At 30.6% G+C, this 27,880-nt stretch overlaps 3 protein-coding genes across 5 annotated transcripts in view; 1 reads left to right on the forward strand and 2 right to left on the reverse strand.

Moving 5' to 3' along the window:
- Window positions 1-54: 54 nt before the first annotated feature.
- On the reverse strand, window positions 55-6,088 carry LOC126842229 (uncharacterized). Of its 3 annotated transcripts, XR_007686287.1 has the most exons (7): window positions 5,377-6,088; window positions 4,594-4,802; window positions 3,931-4,123; window positions 3,706-3,823; window positions 2,639-2,922; window positions 1,861-2,069; window positions 1,265-1,390 (listed from the first exon to the last, which is right to left on the reverse strand). XR_007686287.1 is itself a non-coding variant. In XM_050579121.1 (5 exons), exons 1-4 carry the CDS (start codon window positions 5,692-5,694, stop codon window positions 1,013-1,015), a joined length of 798 nt encoding a protein of 265 aa, XP_050435078.1. In that variant the 5' UTR covers window positions 5,695-6,088; the 3' UTR covers window positions 55-188; window positions 973-1,012. The 3 variants fall into 3 exon arrangements, 2 of the variants coding, with proteins under 2 accessions (XP_050435078.1, XP_050435077.1); XM_050579121.1 differs by lacking the exons at window positions 1,265-1,390; window positions 1,861-2,069; window positions 2,639-2,922; window positions 3,706-3,823 and adding exons at window positions 55-188; window positions 973-1,090; XM_050579120.1 differs by lacking the exons at window positions 1,265-1,390; window positions 1,861-2,069; window positions 2,639-2,922 and adding an exon at window positions 55-188.
- A 7,027-nt stretch (window positions 6,089-13,115) lies between these two features.
- The window catches only part of LOC126842227 (uncharacterized), a 36,221-nt gene continuing 21,456 nt past the window's right edge, over window positions 13,116-27,880 (reverse strand). The window contains exon 6 of the transcript XR_007686279.1: window positions 13,116-13,173. The gene's annotated coding sequence lies outside the window, so the exon portion shown is untranslated. The remainder of the gene's footprint in view (window positions 13,174-27,880) is intronic.
- LOC126842226 (uncharacterized) lies at window positions 19,796-27,516 on the forward strand. The gene is made up of 2 exons (XM_050579112.1): window positions 19,796-20,699; window positions 24,263-27,516. Exons 1-2 carry the CDS (start codon window positions 20,686-20,688, stop codon window positions 26,046-26,048), a joined length of 1,800 nt encoding a protein of 599 aa, XP_050435069.1. The 5' UTR covers window positions 19,796-20,685; the 3' UTR covers window positions 26,049-27,516.

Raw genomic sequence — 27,880 nt, forward strand, 5'->3', positions numbered from 1 at the left:
CATTACATCTTTCGTGAGACCTACGCCTTCTACTAACAATGTAATTTCGACGTATTGGTTTTTATCGACGATGGTAAAGTTGACAACGTTTGCTGATAGCACGGCATAAACATAGTCGTCGTGAGTATATTCGTGTTGAAGCCGAGATCCACCCGTGGCGGTACCAATGTCCAACCAAAGCGATAGCACTGCAACCGATATGACAATATAGATTTTGAACATGATGAATTGTTTTTTTGGTAGGAAATTCACTAAAAATGGGCAAAAGAAATTCGCGACCGAACGAGTAAAGTCTTTGTGATCGAATGACGATTGCCAGAGCTGGTGTGTGACACAAACCTCAGCCGACCCCTCTAGTAATAACTGTTTGGCAGGTAAAGTCGTCCTGACACTTATTGCCGTTTATTAATCCATCCTGCGAGAAACGCTAGTATTCATCGACCCTCCAATTTATCAACGGGTTCCGTTGATAAATATAATAACACAATTGATTTTTAGAATGAGTAGAATACTTGTGCATGTAGTCTAATAGTGAATATAATTTCTAAAAAACTGTAAGTGATATGTGTGTCTTGAGGGTACCCTCTCAAACAACTAAATTTGGATGCAATTCGAGTACAGGCATAATTAGCATTATTAAAAATTTTCGGCGTTTTGAAAAAAAAAAAATTGTTCAGTGAATAGTCGAAAGATGAAGTGTCATCAAGAAGCTATATTATTAATCAGCTGTGTAAAATAAAGGTGCATAAACGGTATTTTTAAACCCCCTTTTCTTCTTCTATTTTGATTTTTAAATTGTTTACACTTTTAAATAATTACTAAAATTCGTTAATTTTTTTTTTAAATTCACAAATCATTTTGAAGTAGTTAACCGCCTGAAGAACACTTAAGGCTAGGGAAATAATTGTAAAACGTCAAATAAAATGGACAGTTACAGCTAAAACGAAAAGAAAACCTAAAACCTTTACTTACATCTATTATCGCTTTTTCTGTATTTATCCGCTACGGCCGACTAGTGCTCACATAAATAAACTGTTTCACGCTGAAGGTTTGAGGGTTCCGTCTTGCTGTAGTCGTCCAATAAGTTTGGCTGAAAAAAGGTGATTGTAAAAAACATATATGAGTTTATATAATGTATAGAATCTGATAGTTTTCTGATGTTTGACAGAACGAGACTCGAGCGTAAAAAAAGTCTACCTTTTTAACGGCTTTGACGAGGAATTTGCACCTGAGGACATTACCGGTGACTAAAGTGTTCGTCCGGTTCGTTTTTGTATAGGACCAAGCCGTGTCATTTAAAAAATGTAACTTGTTACCGCGATGTTTGTATTTTTTTCCATAGTCGCTTGTTGTTGTCTCAAATGAGTTAGATTCACTTGCAGGTTCGGTGCTGTAAACCGACAATTATTTAATCAAGATTAATGATTACCATCGGTGCACGAATATTGCAATCGAACCTGAGCATTATATTAACAAATACAATGTTCAAGTAATAATTTCAAACAACTTGTTATTTAAATAAAAATTGCCCAGGTTCAGTCCTAGGGGATTAGGCTGAATAACAGGTATGGAAATGAAAATTAAAATAAAAAATTGTCTTAAATAATAATCGTCTATTTTCAATATAAATTGAAATAATAAAATAGCCAGCATTGTAGAATCGAAGTCACGGATTTTGCGCAATTATCTTTACGGGAAGTTAAATTTTTCTTGATCAACAAATAATTATCACCAAAACAGGAAGATATTATTTGAACTTGGTAATTATTTAATATTCCTTAAGTAACTTAATGCGTTACTATTTCACTCATTAGTGAAATACTACTAACGATATGTAAAGTTTATCTATAACATACTCACACTTCGTATGCATATCTACGAAACAGATACATCGGTGGTACAGGCCAGACGATCCAACCAAAATCACCCTGATGTACCCAACGACCATGTGACGAATTTCTGGTCGATAACCGTGGTCTGTTAAGGCACAGGAACAACTTTCCTTCCACGACATTTTCATCGATCTTCAACTTGTTGGTTAAATACATTCGTGTACCATTTGCTTGCAACTAAAAATCATTAAGGGTATTACAATTAATATTCATATATATATATATATTTTTATATATTTATTTATTTATAAAGGATAGGGCGAAGGCAACTGACGAGATATGAGGGCCTAATATCTTATACAAATGTTATATTTTCTTTTGTTACAATAAGACGTCAACTATAATGATTCATATTCAATAGAATATGAATTATAAAAAATGTTTTTAACCTTTAGCGACTTTTTAGAATTAATTTTTGATTTTTTTTTTCAAAATAATTAAAAAAACGTAACGCACAAGCATAGCATTTTTACGTTTAACAGTACGACCAAGTGTTTAAAGCTTATACCAACGTATTTTATCAATACAATTGTCATCTAAACTAGACCTAACGAAACTACTGACTAAAAACAATTTTGACACATTTTTATATCTTATACTATATGAACGAACAGAATATATCAGTATTAAACTAACTGGAATTGTTTTGTTAAAAGTAATGCTCCACGGGTACGATGGTATTTAAAAAATGTACAAGCCGATATTATTCATATTCGAAGTATTAAAAACATAAATGTCGGACTTACTATTTCAAACGAGTTTCTCTCGGAGTCGGCATACTTATATTGTTGATCTGTGAAGCATAATGATCCACGCCCCTTAAAAGCTGAAGTCGTACGCACCATTACATCTTTCGTGAGACCTACGCCTTCTACTAACAATGTAATTTCGACGTATTGGTTTTTATCGACGATGGTAAAGTTGACAACGTTTGCTGATAGCACGGCATAAACATAGTCGTCGTGAGTATATTCGTGTTGAAGCCGAGATCCACCCGTGGCGGTACCAATGTCCAACCAAAGCGATAGCACTGCAACCGATATGACAATATAGATTTTGAACATGATGAATTGTTTTTTTGGTAGGAAATTCACTAAAAATGGGCAAAAGAAATTCGCGACCGAACGAGTAAAGTCTTTGTGATCGAATGACGATTGCCAGAGCTGGTGTGTGACACAAACCTCAGCCGACCCCTCTAGTAATAACTGTTTGGCAGGTAAAGTCGTCCTGACACTTATTGCCGTTTATTAATCCATCCTGCGAGAAACGCTAGTATTCATCGACCCTCCAATTTATCAACGGGTTCCGTTGATAAATATAATAACACAATTGATTTTTAGAATGAGTAGAATACTTGTGCATGTAGTCTAATAGTGAATATAATTTCTAAAAAACTGTAAGTGATATGTGTGTCTTGAGGGTACCCTCTCAAACAACTAAATTTGGATGCAATTCGAGTACAGGCATAATTAGCATTATTAAAAATTTTCGGCGTTTTGAAAAAAAAAAATTGTTCAGTGAATAGTCGAAAGATGAAGTGTCATCAAGAAGCTATATTATTAATCAGCTGTATAAAATAAAGGTGCATAAACGGTATTTTTAAACCCCCTTTTCTTCTTCTATTTTGATTTTTAAATTGTTTACACTTTTAAATAATTACTAAAATTCGTTAATTTTTTTTTTTAATTCACAAATCATTTTGAAGTAGTTAACCGCCTGAAGAACACTTAAGGCTAGGGAAATAATTGTAAAACGTCAAATAAAATGGACAGTTACAGCTAAAACGAAAAGAAAACCTAAAACCTTTACTTACATCTATTATCGCTTTTTCTGTATTTATCCGCTACGGCCGACTAGTGCTCACATAAATAAACTGTTTCACGCTGAAGGTTTGAGGGTTCCGTCTTGCTGTAGTCGTCCAATAAGTTTGGCTGAAAAAAGGTGATTGTAAAAAACATATATGAGTTTATATAATGTATAGAATCTGATAGTTTTCTGATGTTTGACAGAACGAGACTCGAGCGTAAAAAAAGTCTACCTTTTTAACGGCTTTGACGAGGAATTTGCACCTGAGGACATTACCGGTGACTAAAGTGTTCGTCCGGTTCGTTTTTGTATAGGACCAAGCCGTGTCATTTAAAAAATGTAACTTGTTACCGCGATGTTTGTATTTTTTTCCATAGTCGCTTGTTGTTGTCTCAAATGAGTTAGATTCACTTGCAGGTTCGGTGCTGTAAACCGACAATTATTTAATCAAGATTAATGATTACCATCGGTGCACGAATATTGCAATCGAACCTGAGCATTATATTAACAAATACAATGTTCAAGTAATAATTTCAAACAACTTGTTATTTAAATAAAAATTGCCCAGGTTCAGTCCTAGGGGATTAGGCTGAATAACAGGTATGGAAATGAAAATTAAAATAAAAAATTGTCTTAAATAATAGTCGTCTATTTTCAATATAAATTGAAATAATAAAATAGCCAGCATTGTAGAATCGAAGTCACGGATTTTGCGCAATTATCTTTACGGGAAGTTAAATTTTTCTTGATCAACAAATAATTATCACCAAAACAGGAAGATATTATTTGAACTTGGTAATTATTTAATATTCCTTAAGTAACTTAATGCGTTACTATTTCACTCATTAGTGAAATACTACTAACGATATGTAAAGTTTATCTATAACATACTCACACTTCGTATGCATATCTACGAAACAGATACATCGGTGGTACAGGCCAGACGATCCAACCAAAATCACCCTGATGTACCCAACGACCATGTGACGAATTTCTGGTCGATAACCGTGGTCTGTTAAGGCACAGGAACAACTTTCCTTCCACGACATTTTCATCGATCTTCAACTTGTTGGTTAAATACATTCGTGTACCATTTGCTTGCAACTAAAAATCATTAAGGGTATTACAATTAATATTCATATATATATATATATATTTTTATATATTTATTTATTTATAAAGGATAGGGCGAAGGCAACTGACGAGATATGAGGGCCTAATATCTTATACAAATGTTATATTTTCTTTTGTTACAATAAGACGTCAACTATAATGATTCATATTCAATAGAATATGAATTATAAAAAATGTTTTTGACCTTTAGCGACTTTTTAGAATTAATTTTTGATTTTTTTTTTCAAAATAATAATAAAAAAAACGTAACGCACAAGCATAGCATTTTTACGTTTAACAGTACGACCAAGTGTTTAAAGCGTATACCAACGTATTTTATCAATACAATTGTCATCTAAACTAGACCTAACGAAACTACTGACTAAAAACAATTTTGACACATTTTTATATCTTATACTATATGAACGAACAGAATATATCAGTATTAAACTAACTGGAATTGTTTTGTTAAAAGTAATGCTCCACGGGTACGATGGTATTTAAAAAATGTACAAGCCGATATTATTCATATTCGAAGTATTAAAAACATAAATGTCGGACTTACTATTTCAAACGAGTTTCTCTCGGAGTCGGCATACTTATATTGTTGATCTGTGAAGCATAATGATCCACGCCCCTTAAAAGCTGAAGTCGTACGCACCATTACATCTTTCGTGAGACCTACGCCTTCTACTAACAATGTAATTTCGACGTATTGGTTTTTATCGACGATGGTAAAGTTGACAACGTTTGCTGATAGCACGGCATAAACATAGTCGTCGTGAGTATATTCGTGTTGAAGCCCAGATCCACCCGTGGCGGTACCAATGTCCAACGAAAGCCATAGCAGTGCAACCGATAAGACAATATAGATTTTGAACATGATGACGTTGTCGAATACACACAAACGAAACTGTTTTTATGATGGGAAATTCACTAAAAATGGGCAAAAGAAATTCGTGACCGAACGAGTAAAGCCATCGTGATCGAATGACGATTGCCAGAGCTGGTGTGTGACACAAACCTCAGCCGACCCCTCTAGTAATAATTGTTTGACAGGCAAAGTCGTCCTGACAATTATTGCCGTTTATTAATCCATCTGCGAGAAACGCTAGTATTCATCGACCCTTCAATTTATCAACGGGTTCCCTTTGTTGTTATATCCGTTTGACCTCGTTTCCAGACCGGGACAATTAATACAAATTGAGCAGTGTGCATAAGCTATAATAATCTTTATTGTGATTTCTATAGCGTCGTATTTCCCATTGTCTGAACACCGGACGCCCCGTCGGTGCAGTGCAACCGGCACAGAACGAGTCATCGCAAAACATGTACTAATTCACATAGGTCTTTAAAAAACGTTTTTTATAAGTCACTTACAGTCGCTTGTTATTACAAAACAAAATAATTTTATAAACTTCTGTGCTTTGTTTAAATAACATACATTATTTCAATGGGTAGCAGTAAACGTATGTGTATTTCCTAGCGATTGGCAAAACTCAAAATGTTTCACAGTCTTGCGATGATAATATTATTTACGTAGAAAGCTCTACATGAGTTACAAGTTTTTGTTGATAAAAGTAACGGTGCTAAAACAATTAAGGTACCATTATACAAAATTTAAAGCAAAAAGAGTATCTATGCGAATATTTGAAAAAAAAATACACTAACATTTATAAAACCATACTGCTATTGAATTTCACTTACTGTATTAGTGTTTGTAACAACGCTTTAAATGCTATGTATGCTTTAATATCGCTAAACTTAAAAAACAAACTTGATTCGAAAATATACAATATTGTTGTTAATGAAATGCATTAATTCTGCTCTCCATGGTTAATTTATAAATATTTATTCAGTATTTAGAAGCCACACTTCTAAACACTACGCTATATCGTTGTCAAGCCACATACCGACCGCAGGCCAACTAAACTGTAAGAACAAAAGCGGAACCACGCCATAATGAATAAACGTAATTACTCTATTGTTGAAATCGGGTATTGCAAAGACCAGACATGAAACATTGTCTACTCTTTCAACTTTGACTGGTTAATCACAGACTATTAGAATCAAAATTATGTCTAAATATATAAATATATATATATTATACATCAAAACAATGACTCCTAGAATTAAAAATTTATAATACTGTTTCTACATTAAATTTATATTTAATTCACAAATATTATTTTAAAAGGGAACTAGGGATGGAACTTCACTCATTTTGTTCAATCAAATGTGTTGAATTTTGTTCTTTATAATCTTGGGCTAGTTATGGTAACTTCAATATTTTTTAAACATATATTCTGCTAAATGCAGCTTTTTCTAATTTAAAAAGCAGTGAAAAATATCTTGCTTATTTTTAAAAAAAAAAACTAAAAACATTTTCTGATGCTATCATGAGTTTTTAATTTCTAAAATATGGAACATGTGAAACGAATCCAAATTTTTAAACGTTTTAATTTTCAACAGATGTTGTTTATGAAATCGTTATTATAATTAATTAATGTATTATTAATGTAATAATATTATTAAATATTAAGTACTATCTGAATATAAGATTATTATATATCAATATAAATTCTATGCAAGAAATTTTAAAATTAAAATTTTCATTTCTATCTTGGAAAAAAGTAATAAGAAATATAAATTTGGGTAAACCTTCAATAAATTGAGGTATGCTATTCAGAATCGAATTTTTTGTGAATTTTCACATTAACTGTGCACCTGGAACTGTGTTGATCCTATCAAATCTTCGCCTCCTCAAATATTTTACTTGCTTAACCTTCTTTTATAACCGAATTAAGTTTTTTGAAGAAAAAACAATTTTCCGTGTTCATATCTGGAACTTATGACCTTTCAATATGATATTCTAATTTTTATTTTTAATGCTTAGAAGTTACAGGTATGTCCATTGGAATGGATATTGGGATTTACGGTTTAAAATAATACGAGAATGCCAAATACAGGGTCCGGCAAAAAAACCTCCCTGATTTCAAAAGGCAATTACAAACTAACAAACAAAGATCCAGAAAATTTTTTTTTTATTTTTGAGTTACAAATTCTATGCCATTTTACATTAAAAAAAAAAATTACTTGGTTTTAAACAATACATCAATTAAATGGCGTCCTCCATTATTTACACATTGACCGAAGCCTTTCCCTGAAGTTGTATTTACTTTTAGTTTATATTACACATAAATGAGGTTGCAAATTAAAATTAATTACAATGGAAAACAGAAAAACAATTTTTTTTTGGTGTAAAACACAAATTAATTTTACATTTATTACATATAACATGTTTTTACCAGTAAATTTTATGTTTTTGCACCGTGTTGCTTCTCCGATTTATCTTCTATTATCTTCTGTTTTCCCCTTTTACCTTCCTAAACAAGTAATCACATTTGTAAATTTTAATTACACACAAAATAAATATTGTCACATTTCTTATATTTATTTTACAATAAACAAAAAGTTAGGTGAGTTTAAATTAGTTTGAAATATATTTGTTAGAAATATACAAAAAAATCAGACATTTGAGAGTTAAATCATAGACAGGACCGTAATTGAGGGCTTGGGGGTCGCAAATTTATTAAATAAATCTCATACAGAAATACAATTTATAAGAATACTCGTAAAATATTCATAAGGGGGTGTCAAAAAAAATGTCGACTTCCAAACTTTTAATTGACGACTAAAATGTTTAGGTAAAGTAGTAATAATAAAAAAAAAAAAGGATAAAGCGATTATTAAAAATCAAATCGAACATTGAAAAAATCAAGTTTATAGCTTCTAAGAAAACACAAAACCAAAAAAAATGGAAAATTAATGAATCAAAAGTATAGTATAATGTATCAGAATAAAAAAAAAACATACACTTGCCACGCTCGCCTTGAGTATCAAAAATGCACTCAACTATTTTATGAAATAGCTACTGAGTATCACCAGTAATACTCATTAATTATTTTATCTAAAACTTTGGATAATTTGCTACAAAATGGTTTTTTGGCCCGTCTAAAAACTACATTCCTACTATTTTTAATCTATTTATGAAAATATGAAAACATTATGACACATGAAAATCATTGTATTTTACTTACAAATTCTTATATAAATTTAAAAATATCAATGTAAGGAAAATAACAAGTAAATAAAATCAAAATAGGTACGAGATCTAACAGAACAGTATTTAACATTCTACTTTGTATAAAAACACATGAAAACAATGGAAATCATTGTGTTTTAAAACAGTTTAAACAAATAAAACAAATTCCTAACTGTATTTAACATCTCAGTCTTATGAGTTAACAAATCACATAATAAAATTAAAAATGTATAACAGTATTTAACATTCTACTTTGTATAAAAACACATGAAAACAATGGAAATCATTGTGTTTAAAAACAAATAAAACAAATTCCTAACAGTATTTAACATCTCAGTACTATAAGTTAACAAATCACAAAATATAATTTTTTGGTTTTTTTCTATTTTTTTGTTTTTTTTATTTTTTTGTATATAAAAAAACAGGAAGTCTAGCCGGAGGACAAAGCACTAAAAAACAAAAAAAATTCAAATACAATACTTATTGCTTATAAAGTATTATTGTAAATATCAACACAAGAAAGTATATATATATATATATATATAATATATGAGAGTGTTTTGGAAAAAACACTTTTTTTTTTTGGAAAATAAATGAAAGTTTTCTAAAGTTATAGTTAATTTTTTATTATTTTATAATAGAAAAATAATGAAGTTTCAATGGTTTTTAAAAGAAATTGTATTATTAAATTATCCTGCACATAAATTTATCTTACCTTATGGACAAATTATTTTGATCACTGTCCTCCGTCTAGACTTCTTGTTGTGGATTGTCTGCCTCATCTGGATTTCCCGTCTGATTGTTAATATCCAGGTGGGTCACAATGGTCGTCAGGTCCGTTGTCGACCCATTCGGTGTCCCAGATGTTGCTGTCTCCGTCGTCGCTCTGAACAATCACTCGTCCACTCCGAATGATCGTTCAGTGACGGCGATGGTGACATCAATACCTGAGACACCCCAGCAGGACTTGGTGTAGGACTGCCAGAATGAGTTGCCAACGGACCTGATGCCGAGCAGTTCCTGGCGAGGTGGCCATCGACCCCACACTGGTAACAGCCTAAAACATCAATCAAATTAAATGTAGAAAAGAAAATGTTTCTAATATTTATAAATGTCACTTATGTTTACTACGTGGGGTTTTCCGGATACCTCGACGGTTGCGCCGCGACGAGGACGAAGGCTTTATCACCGGCCCAGAGTACACAACCACCTGGTCGTTCAATGTGGCTCCATTAAAGGCGGCTGTGCACGGGTTAGGCCGACTGTAATGCCTACGTCCTCGAACAAAAATTGTAATATGGAATTAAATTGCATTTTGTTTTATAGAAATATTGAAAAGAAAAAATTAAATATGACGCTTTGCATCAAATTAATTTCTAAACAAAAAAGTGTCCGGTAAAATGTATCGTCGAAACGGTATCCACATAGGAAGTAGTGGTCAGCTAACGGCGGCGGCGACCGGTTCGCGCTGCCGACCCGCGACCTGACTGACTAAGGTTAGAGATGCAGTCGCCACCCAGCGGTGACGAATGTAGTTAGCATGATATTGCATGACAAATCCAGCTTGATAAAATAATGTATGCTAATATAGAGATACCTACACTATTAGTGTCACACAGTTGGGATTGGGTTGTAAATTTTTGTTTTTTTTTAACTATCGTAATTGAGTGTTTAATAATCCTTAAACAAATCGTCAGATTCTAATAATAAACTATGTTATATTGTTTCGTTAAAAGTAATTTTATAACCAACTTTTATTTAATTAACAATACCTATATATACATACTGTATTTTATATCGTACATGTTGCTGTATAAAATATTTACAGCATCGCATTTTGTAATACTCTTACTATTTAAAATTGTATTTTTTCGAAGGAAATGAGTAAACTACATACTATTCGATTGAATGTGTTTATTAATTATTTTTTTGTTATGAGTTTTATTTTTTTGTTCACAAGAAAATCCTTTAAAATTTGAATAAACTGTGTGTTTACCGCCATACGGTGTGTGTACGGCTTATCAGTTACCGTGTTATCTTTTATAACCGTGTTCGACCTTCGATTTATATATTTACATTTGGTTGAAAAGATCTCTGGGCCATTTACGCTTAAGGTGGCGTCGTGGGATGTCAGGGAGTGTGAGGGAAGATAATTTAGATATTAGTGGATTTTGGTGATTGAAAGTGTTGTTGTGAAAGTTTTTATAGAATTGGGTAGCTAGATCAGGTATTGTTGGAATTTTTAAGTCGTTGTGGAGGGTTCGGTCCTTAAAGTTAAGTATATCGGGCAAGTTTGCATGTCATTTAAAAATAAATATAAGATGAATCTTTTTGTTATAGTATCCTTGTTGAATATTGCATAATGCATTCTTTACAAATATTTTGTGTGCATCTATTATGCAATTTTTAATGAAACTTGGATCTACATGGAACTTGTGAATGTTTAGATAATCCTCCTGAAAAGTTGATAATTTTGATTTATCACGTTTTGACCAACCATCGAAGATATATTCTTGACATAACACACCTAATTTAACTTTATAATTATATTTTATATTTACTTAATATTTAATTTAATATATATAATTTTATAAAATTATAACACAATTGATTTTTAGAACGAGTTGAATTTGTGCATGAAGTCTAATAGTGAATATAATTTCTAAAGTGATATGTGTGACTTGAGTTATCTTCTCAAACAACTAAAGTTGGATGAAATTTGAGTCCAGACATAATTAGTATTACTCAACTTTTTCAGCGTTCTGAAAAAAAAATTGTAAGTATGCCACTTCATCTTTTAACAATTTTTTTTTTTTCGTTAATACTAAATTGATGTTTACAATTTGATTGTATGCAAAACATTGTATTGTACATTGATCTAGTTGTAAAGCTAACATTGATTGAGTAAATTTCAATATCGTTTGTGAATATTTTTTTAGAAACCGAATACCGAATACTTTTTTATAAAATACAGAACCTTTTTTGAAATATTTAATGACGATTGTTTCAAAACATGTTCTGGTTATCCTTACCTGATTAATTTTAAAACAATAACACCTACTTAATGTTATCTATTCTTTAATAAACATGTAAAAGAAGTAAATATTTGGTTTAATCACCTGGATCGTCTTTACAAACAATTTGTCTCAAATGTTATAGTATCCTTGTAAATGTTGCAATCTTTAAAAATATTTAATGTAAATCTATTTTATATTCTCTATCATAATAAGATTAGTTAATCAAATACAAGTATAAGAAATGTTATTTAACTCAATTTATATTCTTGACATAACACACCGAATAAGTATAATAACTTTATATTTATAATTCGATAAAATTATAATAAAAACGATTTTTAGAATGAGTGCAAAATAGTCGTGCATATAGTTTAATAGTGAATATAATTTCTAAATAAACTGTAGGTGATATGTGCGACCTGAGGTACCCTCCCAAACAACTATATTTGGGTGCAATTCGAGTACAGGCATAATTAGCATTACTCAATTTTTTCGGCGTAAAAAAAAAAAAAAAAAATTCAGTAATTAGTCGAAAGATGAAGTGTCATCATGAAGCTATATTATTTAGTCAGCTGTATAAAATAAAAGTGCATAAACGGTATTTTTAAACCCCCCTTTTCTTCTTCTTTTTTGATTTTAAAATGTTTACACTTTTAAATAATTACTAAAAATCTTTATTTTTTTTTTTAATTCACATATATTTTTTGAATCCCCTAGATTAGGTTGAATAACAGGTATGGAAATGAAAAATTAAATAAAAAATTGTTTTAATAAACAATCGTCAATTTGCAATTTAAATTGAAGTAATAATATGGCCGGCATTGTGGAATCGGAGAGTCACGGATTTTTCGCAATTATCTTTACGGAAAGTTAAATTTTTCTTGATCAACAAATAATTATCACCAAAACAGGAAGATATTATTTGAACTTGGTAATTATTTAATATTACTTAAGTAACTTAATGCGTTACTATTTCACTCATTAGTTAAATACCACTAACTATATGTAAAGTTTATCTATAATACACTCACACTTTGTATGCATATCTACGAAACAGATACATCGGTGGTACAAGCCAGACGATCCAACCAAAATCACCCTGATGTACCCAACGACCATGTGACGAATTTCTGGTCAATAACCGTGGTCTGTTAAGGCACAGGAACAACTTTCCTTCCACGACATTTTCATCGATCTTCAACTTGTTGGTTAAATACATTCGTGTACCATTTGCTTGCAACTAAAAATCATTAAGGGTATTACAATTAATATATATATATATATATTATATTTATAAAGGATAGGGCGATGGCAACTGACGAAAATAAAACGTACAAACAAGCACAGCATTTTTACGTTTAACAGTACGACCAAGTGTTTAAAGCGTATACCAACGTATTTTATCAATACAACTGTCATCTAAACTAGACCTAACGAAACTACTGACTAAAAAATATCATGATACGTTTTTATATCTTATGAACGAACGGTATATCAGTATTAAACTAACTGGAATTGTTTTGTTAAAGGTTAATGCTCCACGGGTACGATGGTATTTAAAAAATGTACAAGTCGATATTATTCATATTCGACGTTATAAAAACATAAATGTCGGACTTACTATTTTAAACGAGTTTCTCTAGGAGTCAGCATACTTATATTGTTGATCTGTGAAGCTTAATGATCCACGCGCCTTAAAAGCTGAAGTCGTACGCACCATTACATCTTTCGTGAGACCTACGCCTTCTACTAACAATGTAATTTTGACGTATTGGTTGTTATCGACGATGGAAAAGTTGACAACGTTTGCTGATAACACGGCATAAACATGGTCGTTGTGAGTATATTCGTGTTGAAGCCGAGATCCACCCGTGGCGGTACCAATGTCCAACCAAAGCGATAGCACTGCAACCGATATGACAATATGGATTTTGAACATGATGAATTGTTTTTATGGTAGGAAATTCACTAAAAATGTGCAAAAGAAATTTGCGACCGAACGAGTAAAGTCTTCGTGATCGAATGACGATTGCCAAAGCTGGCGTGTGACACAAACCTCAGCCGACCCCTCTAGTAATAATTGTTTGACAGGCGAAGTCGTCCCGGCAATTATTGCAGTTTATTAATCTTTCCTGCGAGAAACGCCAGTATTCATCGACCCTCCAATTTATCAACGGGTTCCGTTGATAAATATAATAACACAATTGATTTTTGAATGAGTAGAATACTTGTGCATGTAGTCTAATAGTGAATATAATTTCTAAAAAACTGTAAGTGATATGTGTGTCTTGAGGGTACCCTCTCAAACAACTAAATTTGGATGCAATTCGAGTACAGGCATAATAGCATTATTAAAAATTTTCGGCGTTTTGAAAAAAAAACAAAAATTGTTTAGTGAATAATTGAAAGATGAAGTGGCATCATGGAGATATTTTATTTAGTCGGCTGTTTTCTTGCCCCCTTTTCTTCTTCTATTTATATTTATAAATGTTTTCACTTTTAAATAATTACTAAAATTCGTTAAATTCACAAATGTTTTTGAAGTAGTTATCCGCCTAAAGAACATTTAAGGATAGAGCAATAATTGTAAAACGTCAAATAAAATGGACAGTTAGAGCTAAAACGAAAAGAAAACCTAAAACCATTACTTACGCTGTTATCGCTTTTTCTGTATTTATACGGTCCGGCCGATTAGAGCGCACATAAGTAAACTGTTTGTATTTTTTGCCATAGTCGCATGTTCTTGTCGCAAATGAGTTAGATTGACTTTGTTCGCTGCTGTAACCGACAATTATTTAATTAAGATTACCATCGGTGCACGAATATTGTAATCATACCTGATCATTATATTTTTAGGTAAGCTTATTTTACAATTAGTTAAACAAACATAAAAAAATCTATAATCCTAACCTAACTAACCTAACCGTTGTTGTTTTTAGTCAACTGGTTGGTTAGGTTAGCCATTAGGCTACTATATTTTGTAGAACAGATCGCTGAGAATATTAACAGATAGGTGTCCAAGAAATAATTTCAAACAACTTGTTATTTTAATAAAAATGCCCAGGTTCAATCCTGGGAGATTAGGTTGAATAATAGGTATGGAAATAATAATTAAATTAAAAAATTATTTTAACGAATAATCGTACATTTTTAATATTAATTAAAATAATAATATAGCTAACATTGTGGGATCGGAGAATCACGAATTTTTTAATTTTCTTTACTGAAAGTTAAATTTTTCTTGATTAACAAATAATTATCACCAAAATAGTAAGATAATATTGAGCTTGGTAATTATTTAATACTCCAACCTATTGTGCTACTATTTAAACTTAAGTAATAGACAGTAAGTATACATGAAAATAAAGCTTACACTATACTCTGTTGATCTAAAACAATATATAATAGATTTTACTTACCTTATTTCGAAAAACGTTATTTCAAAACGCGGAAAATAAAAAAGTGTATGGTGATAACAGAAAATCGCAAATAAAAACACATGGGCTTCATCAGGATTATTTCTTATCGGTAAACTAGTTGTTCCTAACATCATTCTTTACATTTCTTGTAAAATATCAATTGATGGTATAATCACAGATTATATGAAAACAGATTGTTCACTGTGTTTAGGGCAGTTCTTCCAAAAAATGATAAGAGATAAGAGTTCTTCCAAAAGAACACAATTTTTTATTTTATCAGCGTGACCAACCCAGAAACACCAAAATATAAAATCACATTCTATCAGAATAAAAGTAACTAAAATATAACTAACGTTTGTCAGAGTTAACTGTTATCTCTAGAACTAAACGGCAATAATTCAAATGATAAAAAAATAACCGTGTTAAAATATATTATATTTTCTTAAATAGTACACATTTTTACGATACATTTATAATGACAAAAAACCAACTAGTTCATATGACGACAACGATAATTATTGGTACATAAAATTTACTTTCGTTTCTTATTAATATTAAATGAATATTTTTATTAGAATTCTTTTTTAATTTATAATTCAAAACTCTTATTTTCACATAATATAAACTTGCAATATTTAATATGAATAACATAATATATTTATCAATTATAGTACCTAGCGACAAAGTTCATACATACACTATATTGTACTAATTTGTGTGACAATATTATTACATCCTATTTAAATAAAACTATTAATACAAGTAAATTATGTTTTACAGTATGATGGTAGTTGTCTGAAGTCATAAAAAGCTTATCGGTATGGTTATTCATTAGAGCGGTTCGATTCCTGAAACTATCTCTAGTCTGATTAAGTGTGGTAACAGGTATGGAGTTATTTTTTGTAAAATTGTTTTAATTAATTTAATCTCTATTATTTTAATAATTAAAATTTCAACTTTTAACTTATTTATTAATAATATATCTTTCAGTTTTAAGATGAGTCATAGATTCTGGTTGTAAAAATATCTTGACCTAACTGAAAGATTGAAAATTTGTAAACTGTTGTGAAATTATGTTGATGTTGTTGGGAAAAATTGTGTAGTCAAAATTTTGAATACCTAGATTAAAAAAAAAAAGGTACAATTTTTTTTTGCTAAACCAAGTAATTATACATTTGTAAATTTTGATGTTTAGTTTATAATATATACATTTTTAGTTAAAAAAATATCTTTACTTAAGTATCATTTTATACTATTTATACTTTTTACCAGATTATTTTATGTGTTTTAAACTATTACATTTATTATTTCTATTATTACTATTTATTATTTATTTAAATGACTTATCAAACTTTATGAATTGTACTTTATAAATTATAAAATTGGTTTGAAATGTATACTGTGTTACTAAAGGTAGCCTGATAGACAGGAAGTCTATATGGTTTTTTAGAAATAAAAGTTGTTTTTTCTTGGTTAGCTTAATTATATAGTGTGATTGACTAATTTTCTCTCATAATAATTTCAATTAGGTAAAATTATTTTTCAAAACATTTTTGTTTGTGTTATTTTACAACTGAAAACATGTTTTAATAACCACTTACTTTTTTGATAATTTTTAATTAAATAATATTTAATTATGATAAAAATTCAAAGCGTATTTAGTATATAGTATATATTTGTTTATAATTTTATTATTTAGAAATGCATTAGTTTTTAGATGTAGTTTTTGACACAATAAAGTAAAAGTAAACCAAATGTATTTTTTCTAAATCTGTTCTCATAGACACGTTTACTCTCGATAACGAGTGATTTGTATCTGTGTATTGTATTAAGTGATATTATATGATACGTTTAAACGAAGGATGTTTAACATATTGAATACTCTATTTGAGTATACAATGATGTGTTCGATATAAATTGTATTATAAAGTCCAGATACCGTTATCTTTATTTATATGCATAGTATAATGTAATAAATAATTATAGATTCAACATTTAAATAATAAATTAGCTTTAGTAAGTTTAACCCTTAACAATACCTGCTATTATCAAATAACTATAGATATATATATATAAATAATGTCTTGATAATAATTGAATGGTTTTATAACATATTCAATATTTTTGATATTTTCATTTTAGTCAGTTATCAATGAATCAAAGTATACAACTATTTTCTTTTTAATAGTAACGCAGTTACATCTTATATGAATCATAATTCATGAAACACAATTTTGTAGCTCTACACAGTTTTGACCTCTAAACTTTAAGTTATACAGATTAAAATAGTTTTGAATATTGAAAACCATATGTTCAGTTTTATTCAAATTCAACTATAAAAACTCGTAAAACCATGTAAATATGTTTTAATAACTAAATATTATATTACTTCATTATTTGGGATATAATGATTTTTCAAATATTTTTGATAGAGACAGTGATAACGATATTGGTTTATAATGGCTACAGTCTAGTAATTATAACTAGAGCCCTAGTAATTATAATTACCGACCGAAATAATAGATAATAACTACTGAACAATTATTTATTTCCTGTTTTGTGTAAAGGAATGAAGACACATTTGTTAAAACTATTGGGGCACTTACCTGGAAATAATGATAAATTAAATACCTACAACTTTTATACTTTTCATTGTTAACTACAATTTAGTAAAGTACAACTGTTTAACAGTATAAAGTTAGAATTATCTTCTACTAGTTTAATCTAGTATTTCTAACCAAAATTATGGGGGTATAAGATATTCCTAACACAATTATACCATTTTTAATTAATGTTAAATAAAAATGGGATTATCTAATCTGTTTTTAAATGTTCACTTAGTTAAAATAGAGTTAACCTGACCGCTTGATATTCAATCTTTTAATTTCTGATTTGACAATTTTATTATATACATATTAGTGGAATTGGAAATAGCCTCATTAGTTTTCACATTAAATATGTCCATAGCTACGTTTATATCATTTAAATTTTCACAACTTCACCAATCTTAAGTAAATATTAACATACTTAAATCAGTCTTATTATAACTTATTAAACTTTTTGTGGGCAAAAAGAGCTTTAACAGCAGATCTCGATGAGAACGAGATAAGAGATAAATAAATATGATGAGATGCTGCAACTTGCAATTGTATCTATTTATTTTATAATATGTATTATTTCTATTTTTTTTATAATATAAGAAAAGTATATATTTCTTAATAAATGGAATGTAGGCAGAATTAATAACAGAAAAGTTATAATATCACTTCTATAAGAAACAAATCGAATTGATAATAATTGTATTGATTATCACTTAAATTGTATTTCTACAAAGGCAATCGAGGTAAAAGATAATTAGCCAAGTCTTTGCCAGGCTTGTACAAAAATATTTTATTACTTTTCACTAGTATCTTACAGCATCACTTTAGACATTTAATTCTACTTATGTTTGGAAATGTGCAATATCAAAAATTCTTATAAATCTATGGATCTATGAAAATATAATTTTAAAAGATCTAAATGAAATATGGATATACCTAAGTAGGTATTCTAATTTCTAATAGATTTTTATACTATCTGATTATCAGAGGATTAATTAAAATAATTAAAAAAAAGCTTTATGTCAATATTGTCCACCGTAAAACGGCAGGACTTAATCCAAAAATTATTTAACTACAACAGAAAGCAAGTTCCTAGAACCGAAAAATATATATTAAACACGAGGGTACCATACCTAATTTATAAAGGATGGAACAGTACAATCGTTTGAAGAAGTTTTGCAGTTGTTTAATTAAGATCTTTGTACCATACCAAGGGTAGATCAACATTTATGTGATGAGTATTTGATACGCTCGCATTAATGTGTATCAATTGTCATATTATGCGATTTCTGGTGTAATTATTCATAAATTATTAATTTAACTATTCACTAAGTAAATGGCCATATTAAATGAATAAGTACATAGATTAATAAAATATGGGCTATGCAATCTTCTAACAAACAAGGACATTTTCAAATCAAGAGATAATTGTAAATTTGCAAATTTATATTGACCAAAAATTGTATCATATTTTTAAATCATATGAATAACTATTTCAGAACAAATTCATATTGTTTAGTTTGGTTTATATAATAAAAATATATACCCAGAGTAGCTTAATATAAACTAATTTCTGTAAAATATTAAGTGAATAATAATTATTTTAAAAACCTACTAATTGATTATAAATAACATTCAGTCTTGCAAGGTATTTTAATACCGATCAGTCTGATTTGATAATCTCACCAACATAAAAGCAAGTTTTTATTAAATCACATTATATATTTATTGAGTATGACGTTTATACGATTACGACCCAAGTTTGATCATTTTTATTAATACAACAGAATTGTTAAACCTAGTTTACAGTAATTTTATATTATGCCATATTCGTAATTGTAACGGACCCACCCTTATCAGGGCTAATAGATACATATATATATTTATTACATTGTACAACTTATCAGGACTAACATATACATATATCTATATATTATATTATATAACTTCTCATTATTAAATATTGCTAAATATGAATGTACCACACGTGCCGATTTCACATCAGACCCAAAAGGTCATTACAGCATCTTGCGAAAGCAGACAACTTGCAATTCTGTTCACAGTTGACCTCAAACACGAGGCCAACCACTAAGAGAAACTTAACGTTTTGGCAACTACCGTGCGAATCTCACATCGAAGCTAGCCAATTTCGACCATGCGAAGGCTGCACTCTCATGCCTCTACCCTTCCTCCACCGTTGACATAAGCGGATGTCATGGACGAGCGAGGTCATCTACGCGCGGACTTTCGATAATTGCGAGGATTCCCACGGCCATTCAGCGAGCGGACCAACATATAAGGGAGAACTTCAGTCATAGCAGGGCAGATGTGCTGGGACCACCATACACTACACTTGAAGTTTCTACCTATCATCTTCTTTTGAAGTCTTAAGCGGCTTATAATTGTCTTAATCATCATATTTTTGAAGCATACTGAACTTATGCTATTAACTGTTTGTCGTTGTACATGTTTTATAAGTATATTAAATTAAATGTTTGTGATTTACTCTGAAGTTATTCTATTAAATATCTAAAAACCTATCACCACGATTGTAACAAGACTCAAACAGCCTGCAATACATACGTACAGGGCTACAGGGTTGCTACATTGGCGCAGTCTAAAGGGATCGTTCAAAGACGGTAACGACATCAAGTCCAACTGATTTCAACTGGAAGGGACAAGTCAATTGAAGCACTTCGTTGAAATCGACGTTTTTGGAAGAACCATTCAAATATGAACGCTCTTTTGTAAGTAGATAAGAAACTTCAATTGTATTAAGCTAAGTTAAGAATTTTTGTTTTATATAAGTGATAATCTTAAGTGTAGGTAGGCCCAGTCATCTCCCAAAATTTAAAAAAAAAAAACATTGGAATCAAAAGATACTTTAGGAAATCAAGTTATAGACCAATTAATAGACCTGACCAAAAGCGATAGTAATGAAAGTAGTAATGAAGGATTTTTTGAATCAGAAATTATAGAATCCCCTGAACTAATTAAAATAGGAAACAATGACATAGGAAATGATTGTAACGATGTAGTAGATAAGGATGTTAAGGGGAGGTCAGTTGAATCAATAGAAAAAGAAATAGATAGATGTTATAATTCACAACGTAATGTTAGCAAATCTAGTGTAAGGGAACCTAAACAAAAATCTCAATCACCTAAGACTGTTTCTAACATTATTGACCGTAGTAATGTTAACATTAACAAGTATGCAAACACACGCTGTTGGATTTGTAATAGGCTTGGCCATATTTCCTTTTTCTGTAAATCACGTATGAAATATAGTATTAATACAAATAATAATAATAGAAATTATCAAACTTCTGTTCGAACTCGTCCAGCTATATGTAATGATTGCAACGGTACAGGCATCATTTTTAAAGAGAGATCGCTGAATCGCCAATCGGCGCATTTCCAGTGATAGAAAGAAAAAAAAAATGCTTATCACTTAAAGAGAAATAACACCTAGAAACACCTTGACCAGATTGATAGACCATAAATCGAATCAAAAGTTCATATACGTCTCAGTAATACCTATATTATAAATTAACTTAACTATTGTTAATGTCAAAATCATTATTATTACCTAAATAATTAAATCAATTGTGGTTAATGACTTATAACCAAGTAACTTTCAGTTAGAAAAAAATATATATATATACGAATTTAGAAGTAAATAAATAACTATGAATATGGCAATCTTGGCGAGTTTCTGGGTGTTGCCTATAGAAAAAAAAAAAGTTTTAATTATAAGTTAATAAGTAAAATGCTGTTCTTTATAATACATATATAGTTAATAATAGTTAAATAATGTAGCGTATAAAAAAAAAAAAATAGATATATAAATAAATATAATATGTTCGCCATTCTGTTAGAGTTGCCGACTCGAGTTGAATATTACTCATTTATTGAACGCCTAAAAAGGGCCACTTTTTATGATTAAAAGGAAGCTTACCGATCTGCGGATCTATTCATGCTTTTATTTTCCCACTTTGCTATACCAATTTTATGAAAATATTTATATATATACACGTTATATATATATCTTGTTAGGCTTGGAATTGATTAACACAAGGATGTTAGAACGAGAAACTGATCACTTTTCTTTTTAACCAATCCTAACCAATTTTCCAGAGTACTCTGTTAGGCTATTTAAATAAATAAAATTTGAATCGTAGTTTAGTATTGATATTGAAAAGAATTTGTATTAGAACGCTAAACAAATTAATATTCTGAAAATTTTATTTTTACTGCTAAGTTAGAACGGATGGGCAAATAGCATCCTTACACTTATGACGGATTTTAGTATAAGGCAATTTCTAACAGAACATAAAAAACCCAATCCATTGGATAAATTTTAGGTATACTCGATTGAGATAATCATAAAATTATAAGTCCATTAATAGGAAAGGTGTTGAACATGGCACTAAACGATAAAAATATTAAATTGGGTGTTTCACGGAAACAGTCCCCAAGACACGGTAACATGAATTTTAAACATTAAGTCCGGTAGTCTATACTTTCAATAAAAATGCTAATGTGGATGTTTCACGGAAACAGTCCTTAATCGCGGTAACACGTAATTCAAACGTTAACTCCAGTGAACTAAATTAACGATAAAAATGATAATCAGGATGTCTTGAAGGGACAGTCCTTAGTTACGGTAACACGAATATAAAGACGTTAACTCCGGTATTAAACAATGATATAAAAAATAATTTGAGCAGAATCCTACTGCATGTTGATATAAAAAATAATATTGAGCAGAATCCTACTGCATGTTGATATAAAAAATAATTTGAGCAGAATCCTACTGCATATTGATGTAACAAAAGCTAATTTAGGCGGAAACCTACCGCATGTTGATATAGCAAAAGATAATTAGGTGGAAACCTACCGCATGTTACTATAACAAACGATAAATTAAGCAGAAACCTACTGCATGTTGATAATGATAAAGATAAATTAAATATACAAGGTTATGATAAATTAAGCGTGGAAAGATCAACCTAAATCGTTGAATTTCCACTAAAAACTAAAAATGACGCGAATTCTAATAAAGAAGTTGGAAAAATTATAAAAAGTAACGAATCTTTGAACGTTTTAAAAAAAAAAGACTATCGATAAAAACGGTAACATGTAAATTAAACATTAATCCCGGTACGGTTGAAACCGCTAATATAATTAATGATAATAATGATTTCGATTATAGCCATGAGGTTAAAAAAAATAGATAGCAGGATATCAAAGAATAACGCGATTAAATTACATAGTAATGATAGAAATATTTCGATGAAACCGAGTAAAATGCTTTATAGTAGCGCGGTAAAAAAAAAGCGTGATAAAATGAATACTAATGATAAATCTATCGAAAACACAAATGAATTAATTAACGCGAGTAATATAATTGAAAAACACGACGCTGCAAATTCTATCGAAATAGATCCAGCTATAGAAATTAAATTGATTAAAACAAAAAAAAAATATGAACTGGTTAACCGATGTGAACAAATTATTAACGCGAATCGTGAGATAAAAAGTGAAACCATACCTGTATGTAATAGAAAAAAAAAAAAATTTTATTGGCTCGCGAATTAAGTACCGAGTTTAGCATGATAATTTCGACATGAACGACATCAGTAAATTATATAATCATAAATCCATTATCGGAAGACACACGTATTTTAGTGAATAAATTACAATTTACACCTGGTGATTTACCAGCGCTAACATAACTAGTATAATGAAGGATGGCGTTTTGCCAATAAATATATTAAATATAAATGAAACGCAACAAAACCGTTTAGTTTCTCGCAGATAAACGAATTAAATTATGACAACTTAGATGAATTTGAAGTATGTCACGTAAAAAAAAAAAAAATAATATATATTACCTTTCAGTGCCTATACTATACCGTACGTATAGTATAACACAACATTATTTTACACCGTACAAACGATATTAGTATACTTAATTCTATTCGGATAATCGACTCGTTGATATTTATCAACCAAACCCCGTATTATAATCATATACGAACGAAGACACGTATCGGCGACACGCGATACGAAATAATATTATTATTTCTGTCATATGTTATAATAAACTAAGATATTATGTTATTTTAATACTTTTAAAATAAAAATGATAGTTTTCTTTTCTTTCTTTAAAAGCTAAAGATTTAAAATTTAAAACTCTGTTAAACCACTTTTTTTTCAAGCACTTGGATAAATAGAAAACAAATATAGCAACAAATTGCTATACGGGTTGTTAAGACATATTCTAATACAAAATACAACATTTCAGGGTCATAGGAATGTGTATACTTCGAACAGTCTGCGCGGATTTTCGGTACCACGTTGACACATTATCCGATACCCAAAGCGGGTTATACTATGAAAAACTTGATTCTCTTAAGGTTCAAACCAAGGAAGTTACTCTATTGACTTATTTAGACTTAAGTCAGTACAATCAGAATGCCCAACTACTAGAGGCAAGGGTTAATGCATCATACGAATATTGTGAACACTTTACTAAATCATTTTCCCCTCAATTAGCATCAATTAATGAAAGCTATATTAATTCTATTCACGATCATTGTGTAACTTTAAACACACAAGCAAGGGTTTCTCTATCTAGCATTGTAAATAAAACTGATTTAATCTTCAGAACTATTGAACCTAGTCGTTCAAAACGGGGAATTCCTTTTAAATTATTAAGCAAGGCAGCTCGCCTACTATTCGGATTATGCAGTGAGCTATGTATACAAAATTCAGATAAAATAATAGACAAGGCATTATCAGGTGAACATTCGGTTCTACCAATTCTAACAAAGGTCCTTGGCCTTCCTAACATTACTTCTAAGCAGCCGTCTGTTGATACTTTGGAAATGATATCCGCATATGACCAAAATAACACGATAGGAGATTTGGATCGCGTTCGAATAGACAACGCTTTAGCTCTAAGCGCATTACTTAATCAATTTTCACTAGAAGCGAACACTCTTTTTGAAATACTCCAAAGCGCTAGGTTAGGTTATATACACCCTAGTCTGATTAATGACGAGGCAATTCTAGAACAACTTAAGTCCATTGCAGATCAATTCGATCCAAACACCGAATTACCTTACGCCTTATCACTACGAAATATACCTAAATTACTAAAGGTATCCAAACTAGCTATATATTATTCTAACGACCGAGTTGTACTAAAAATAGGAATTCCGTTAACATATGATGAAACCTTAGATGTATTTCATATATTACCTCATCCTGTTTGTATTAACCATAATTGTGTTTTTATCAAGCCCAAATTCCATTACATAGCTATGACAGCCTCACGAAAGCTATATTCCACTTTCGAAAGGATTGATCAAGTAGAATGCCAACAAACCGACGAATTTAGATTATGTCCGGAAATTTATCCATTACATCTAACCTCAAATAAACCCTTATGCGAAGCCTTATTATTCCAAGAGTTAGACACAGCACCAGCTGTCTGTGATATAACATTCAACCAATTAGGTACTACGGTGTTCTATAAGTTAACACATCAAAATAAATGGTATTTCATTTCAAACGGGGAGTCAATACTTATTACCTGCAGTAACAGCACCAACAAGTCCCTAGCACTCATTGATATAATGGGTACTGGTATTTTAACTCTTAACGAAACTTGCAAGGCTTATGGTGCCGATCATGTATTAATTCCAAGCACTCCAACTAACGAACAAGATAATTATGGTAACTACATAGCAAATGTAACAATAAAAGAAGCAAACATTTTGACTTCTACTTTAGCTGATCAAATCCTTGATCCTTTTCAATCACCAATAAGGTCCATAACTGATTTTTTAAATACGGGAAAAACCCTCTCTCAGTTGCAGCTTCAACAAAGTCTACTGCAAGCACCAAACAAACATTTTTATTATAACTATATCCTATTTATAATATGTTCAATTAATTTACTAATGATACTTGCCATAATTTATCTACATGACATTAACCATCGGAATTCTTTACGTCAACCGCGACGTCAAATTGTATATACTCCAGGAGAGGAAGAAGGAGTAGAATTAAGAGGAGTAGATTAACATTTTATAATATATTAACTAAAAGTAAAAGTAGAAATTTAGTTTAGCAGTTAGATTAAAAGATTCACTAATAAGAATCATTTTTATATATATATATTTTAAGGGCCATATGATACAACCAGGGCCTTAAGCCTATACATTGACATAGGGGACGATGATGAGTGCGAGTTAGACGCGTGTCTACACGCCCTAGGAGAACGACGCCAGTCGATCTCTTCACAACCGGGCCGCAGATACGTTACTTCCCAGAACCACACGTTCTATTAGGGGCTGGAAACATCATATGCCCTGAGATTTGTAGAGATAAGAAAAAAAAAAAAAAAGAATATATATAGATATACATAATCCTCTATTGTAGTATTTATTCTAAACAGTAACTCAAATTATAAGCTATCACTACTACATTTCTCCCATCCGGTAATAAACCATTTAGTTAAGATTCAATTAAGTTCTAACGTACTGGGTCTTACTACCATTAGAATAAGGATAATTTGATGTATGTAAATAAGCGCACATGCGAAAAAAAAAAAATGTTCTAATTAATCTAATATATTATACAAATAAGTACTAACCACCTTTTTATTGTTCTAAAGGAAACCACATTAATATATATTGTTAACTAACCATTATTAACCTCTTAAGCAAATTAGTTAAGAACACGAAGTATTTTAAACTTTATACATTTTATTATGAATTTAATCATGTAACACAACACTTTATGTAACTATCCCAAGCAAATTGTAACCTTTAATGAAGTTTTTTGTACTACGTCCAAAAAACTAAAAAAAAACGATGGAGATGTAACGGACCCACCCTTATCAGGGCTAATAGATACATATATATATTTATTACATTGTACAACTTATCAGGACTAACATATACATATATCTATATATTATGTTATATAACTTCTCATTATTATATATTGCTAAATATGAATGTACCACACGTGCCGATTTCACATCAGACCCAAAAGGTCATTACAGCATCTTGCGAAAGCAGACAACTTGCAATTCTGTTCACAGTTGACCTCAAACACGAGGCCAACCACTAAGAGAAACTTAACGTTTTGGCAACTACCGTGCGAATCTCACATCGAAGCTAGCCAATTTCGACCATGCGAAGGCTGCACTCTCATGCCTCTACCCTTCCTCCACCGTTGACATAAGCGGATGTCATGGACGAGCGAGGTCATCCACACGCGGACTTTCGATAATTGCGAGGATTCCCACGGCCATTCAGCGAGCGGACCAACATATAAGGGAGAACTTCAGTCATAGCAGGGCAGATGTGCTGGGACCACCATACACTACACTTGAAGTTTCTACCTATCATCTTCTTTTGAAGTCTTAAGCGGCTTATAATTGTCTTAATCATCATATTTTTGAAGCATACTGAACTTATGCTATTAACTGTTTGTCGTTGTACATGTTTTATAAGTATATTAAATTAAATGTTTGTGATTTACTCTGAAGTTATTCTATTAAATATCTAAAAACCTATCACCACGATTGTAACAACACTCAAACAGCCTGCAATACATACGTACAGGGCTACAGGGTTGCTACAATATCAAATTAGGAATGCTGATAAATGATTTAGTGATAATGGGAAATGGCGTTTTGTTGTTGGCAGTGTCGGTGCTGATGAACATGCTGAATATCTATGCCCCCTTTCTTATCCAAGACAAGAACGATCATCGGTCAATTGCCCACAAAGGCAATATTTTTGTGTCGCCTCTCGCAGAGAATTGCGCATGCGCTATTCGTATTATGTTATGTATGTGTGTGTGTATGTTGTGAACACAACAACATAACGTGAGATACTAGCGG

The sequence above is a fragment of the Adelges cooleyi genome, unplaced genomic scaffold (assembly GCF_023614345.1).
Source record: "Adelges cooleyi isolate 19-005CV unplaced genomic scaffold, UGA_ACOO_1.1 ACOO_flye_CR_arks_rails_tigmint_CR_PRNA_452, whole genome shotgun sequence".
NCBI lineage: Eukaryota > Metazoa > Arthropoda > Insecta > Hemiptera > Adelgidae > Adelges > Adelges cooleyi.

Excerpts from the sequence above, each read along its gene's own strand:
- LOC126842229 (XM_050579121.1), bottom strand. The coding sequence starts at position 5,694 with ATGTTCAAAATCTATATTGTCTTATCGGTTGCACTGCTATGGCTTTCG. Across the intron at positions 4,124-4,593 it reads CGTAGATATGCATACGAAGT|CACCGAACCTGCAAGTGAAT; the intron begins GTGAGTATGTTA and ends GTCGGTTTACAG. Across the intron at positions 1,091-3,930 it reads TCGTCAAAGCCGTTAAAAAG|CCAAACTTATTGGACGACTA; the intron begins GTAGACTTTTTT and ends ACCTTTTTTCAG.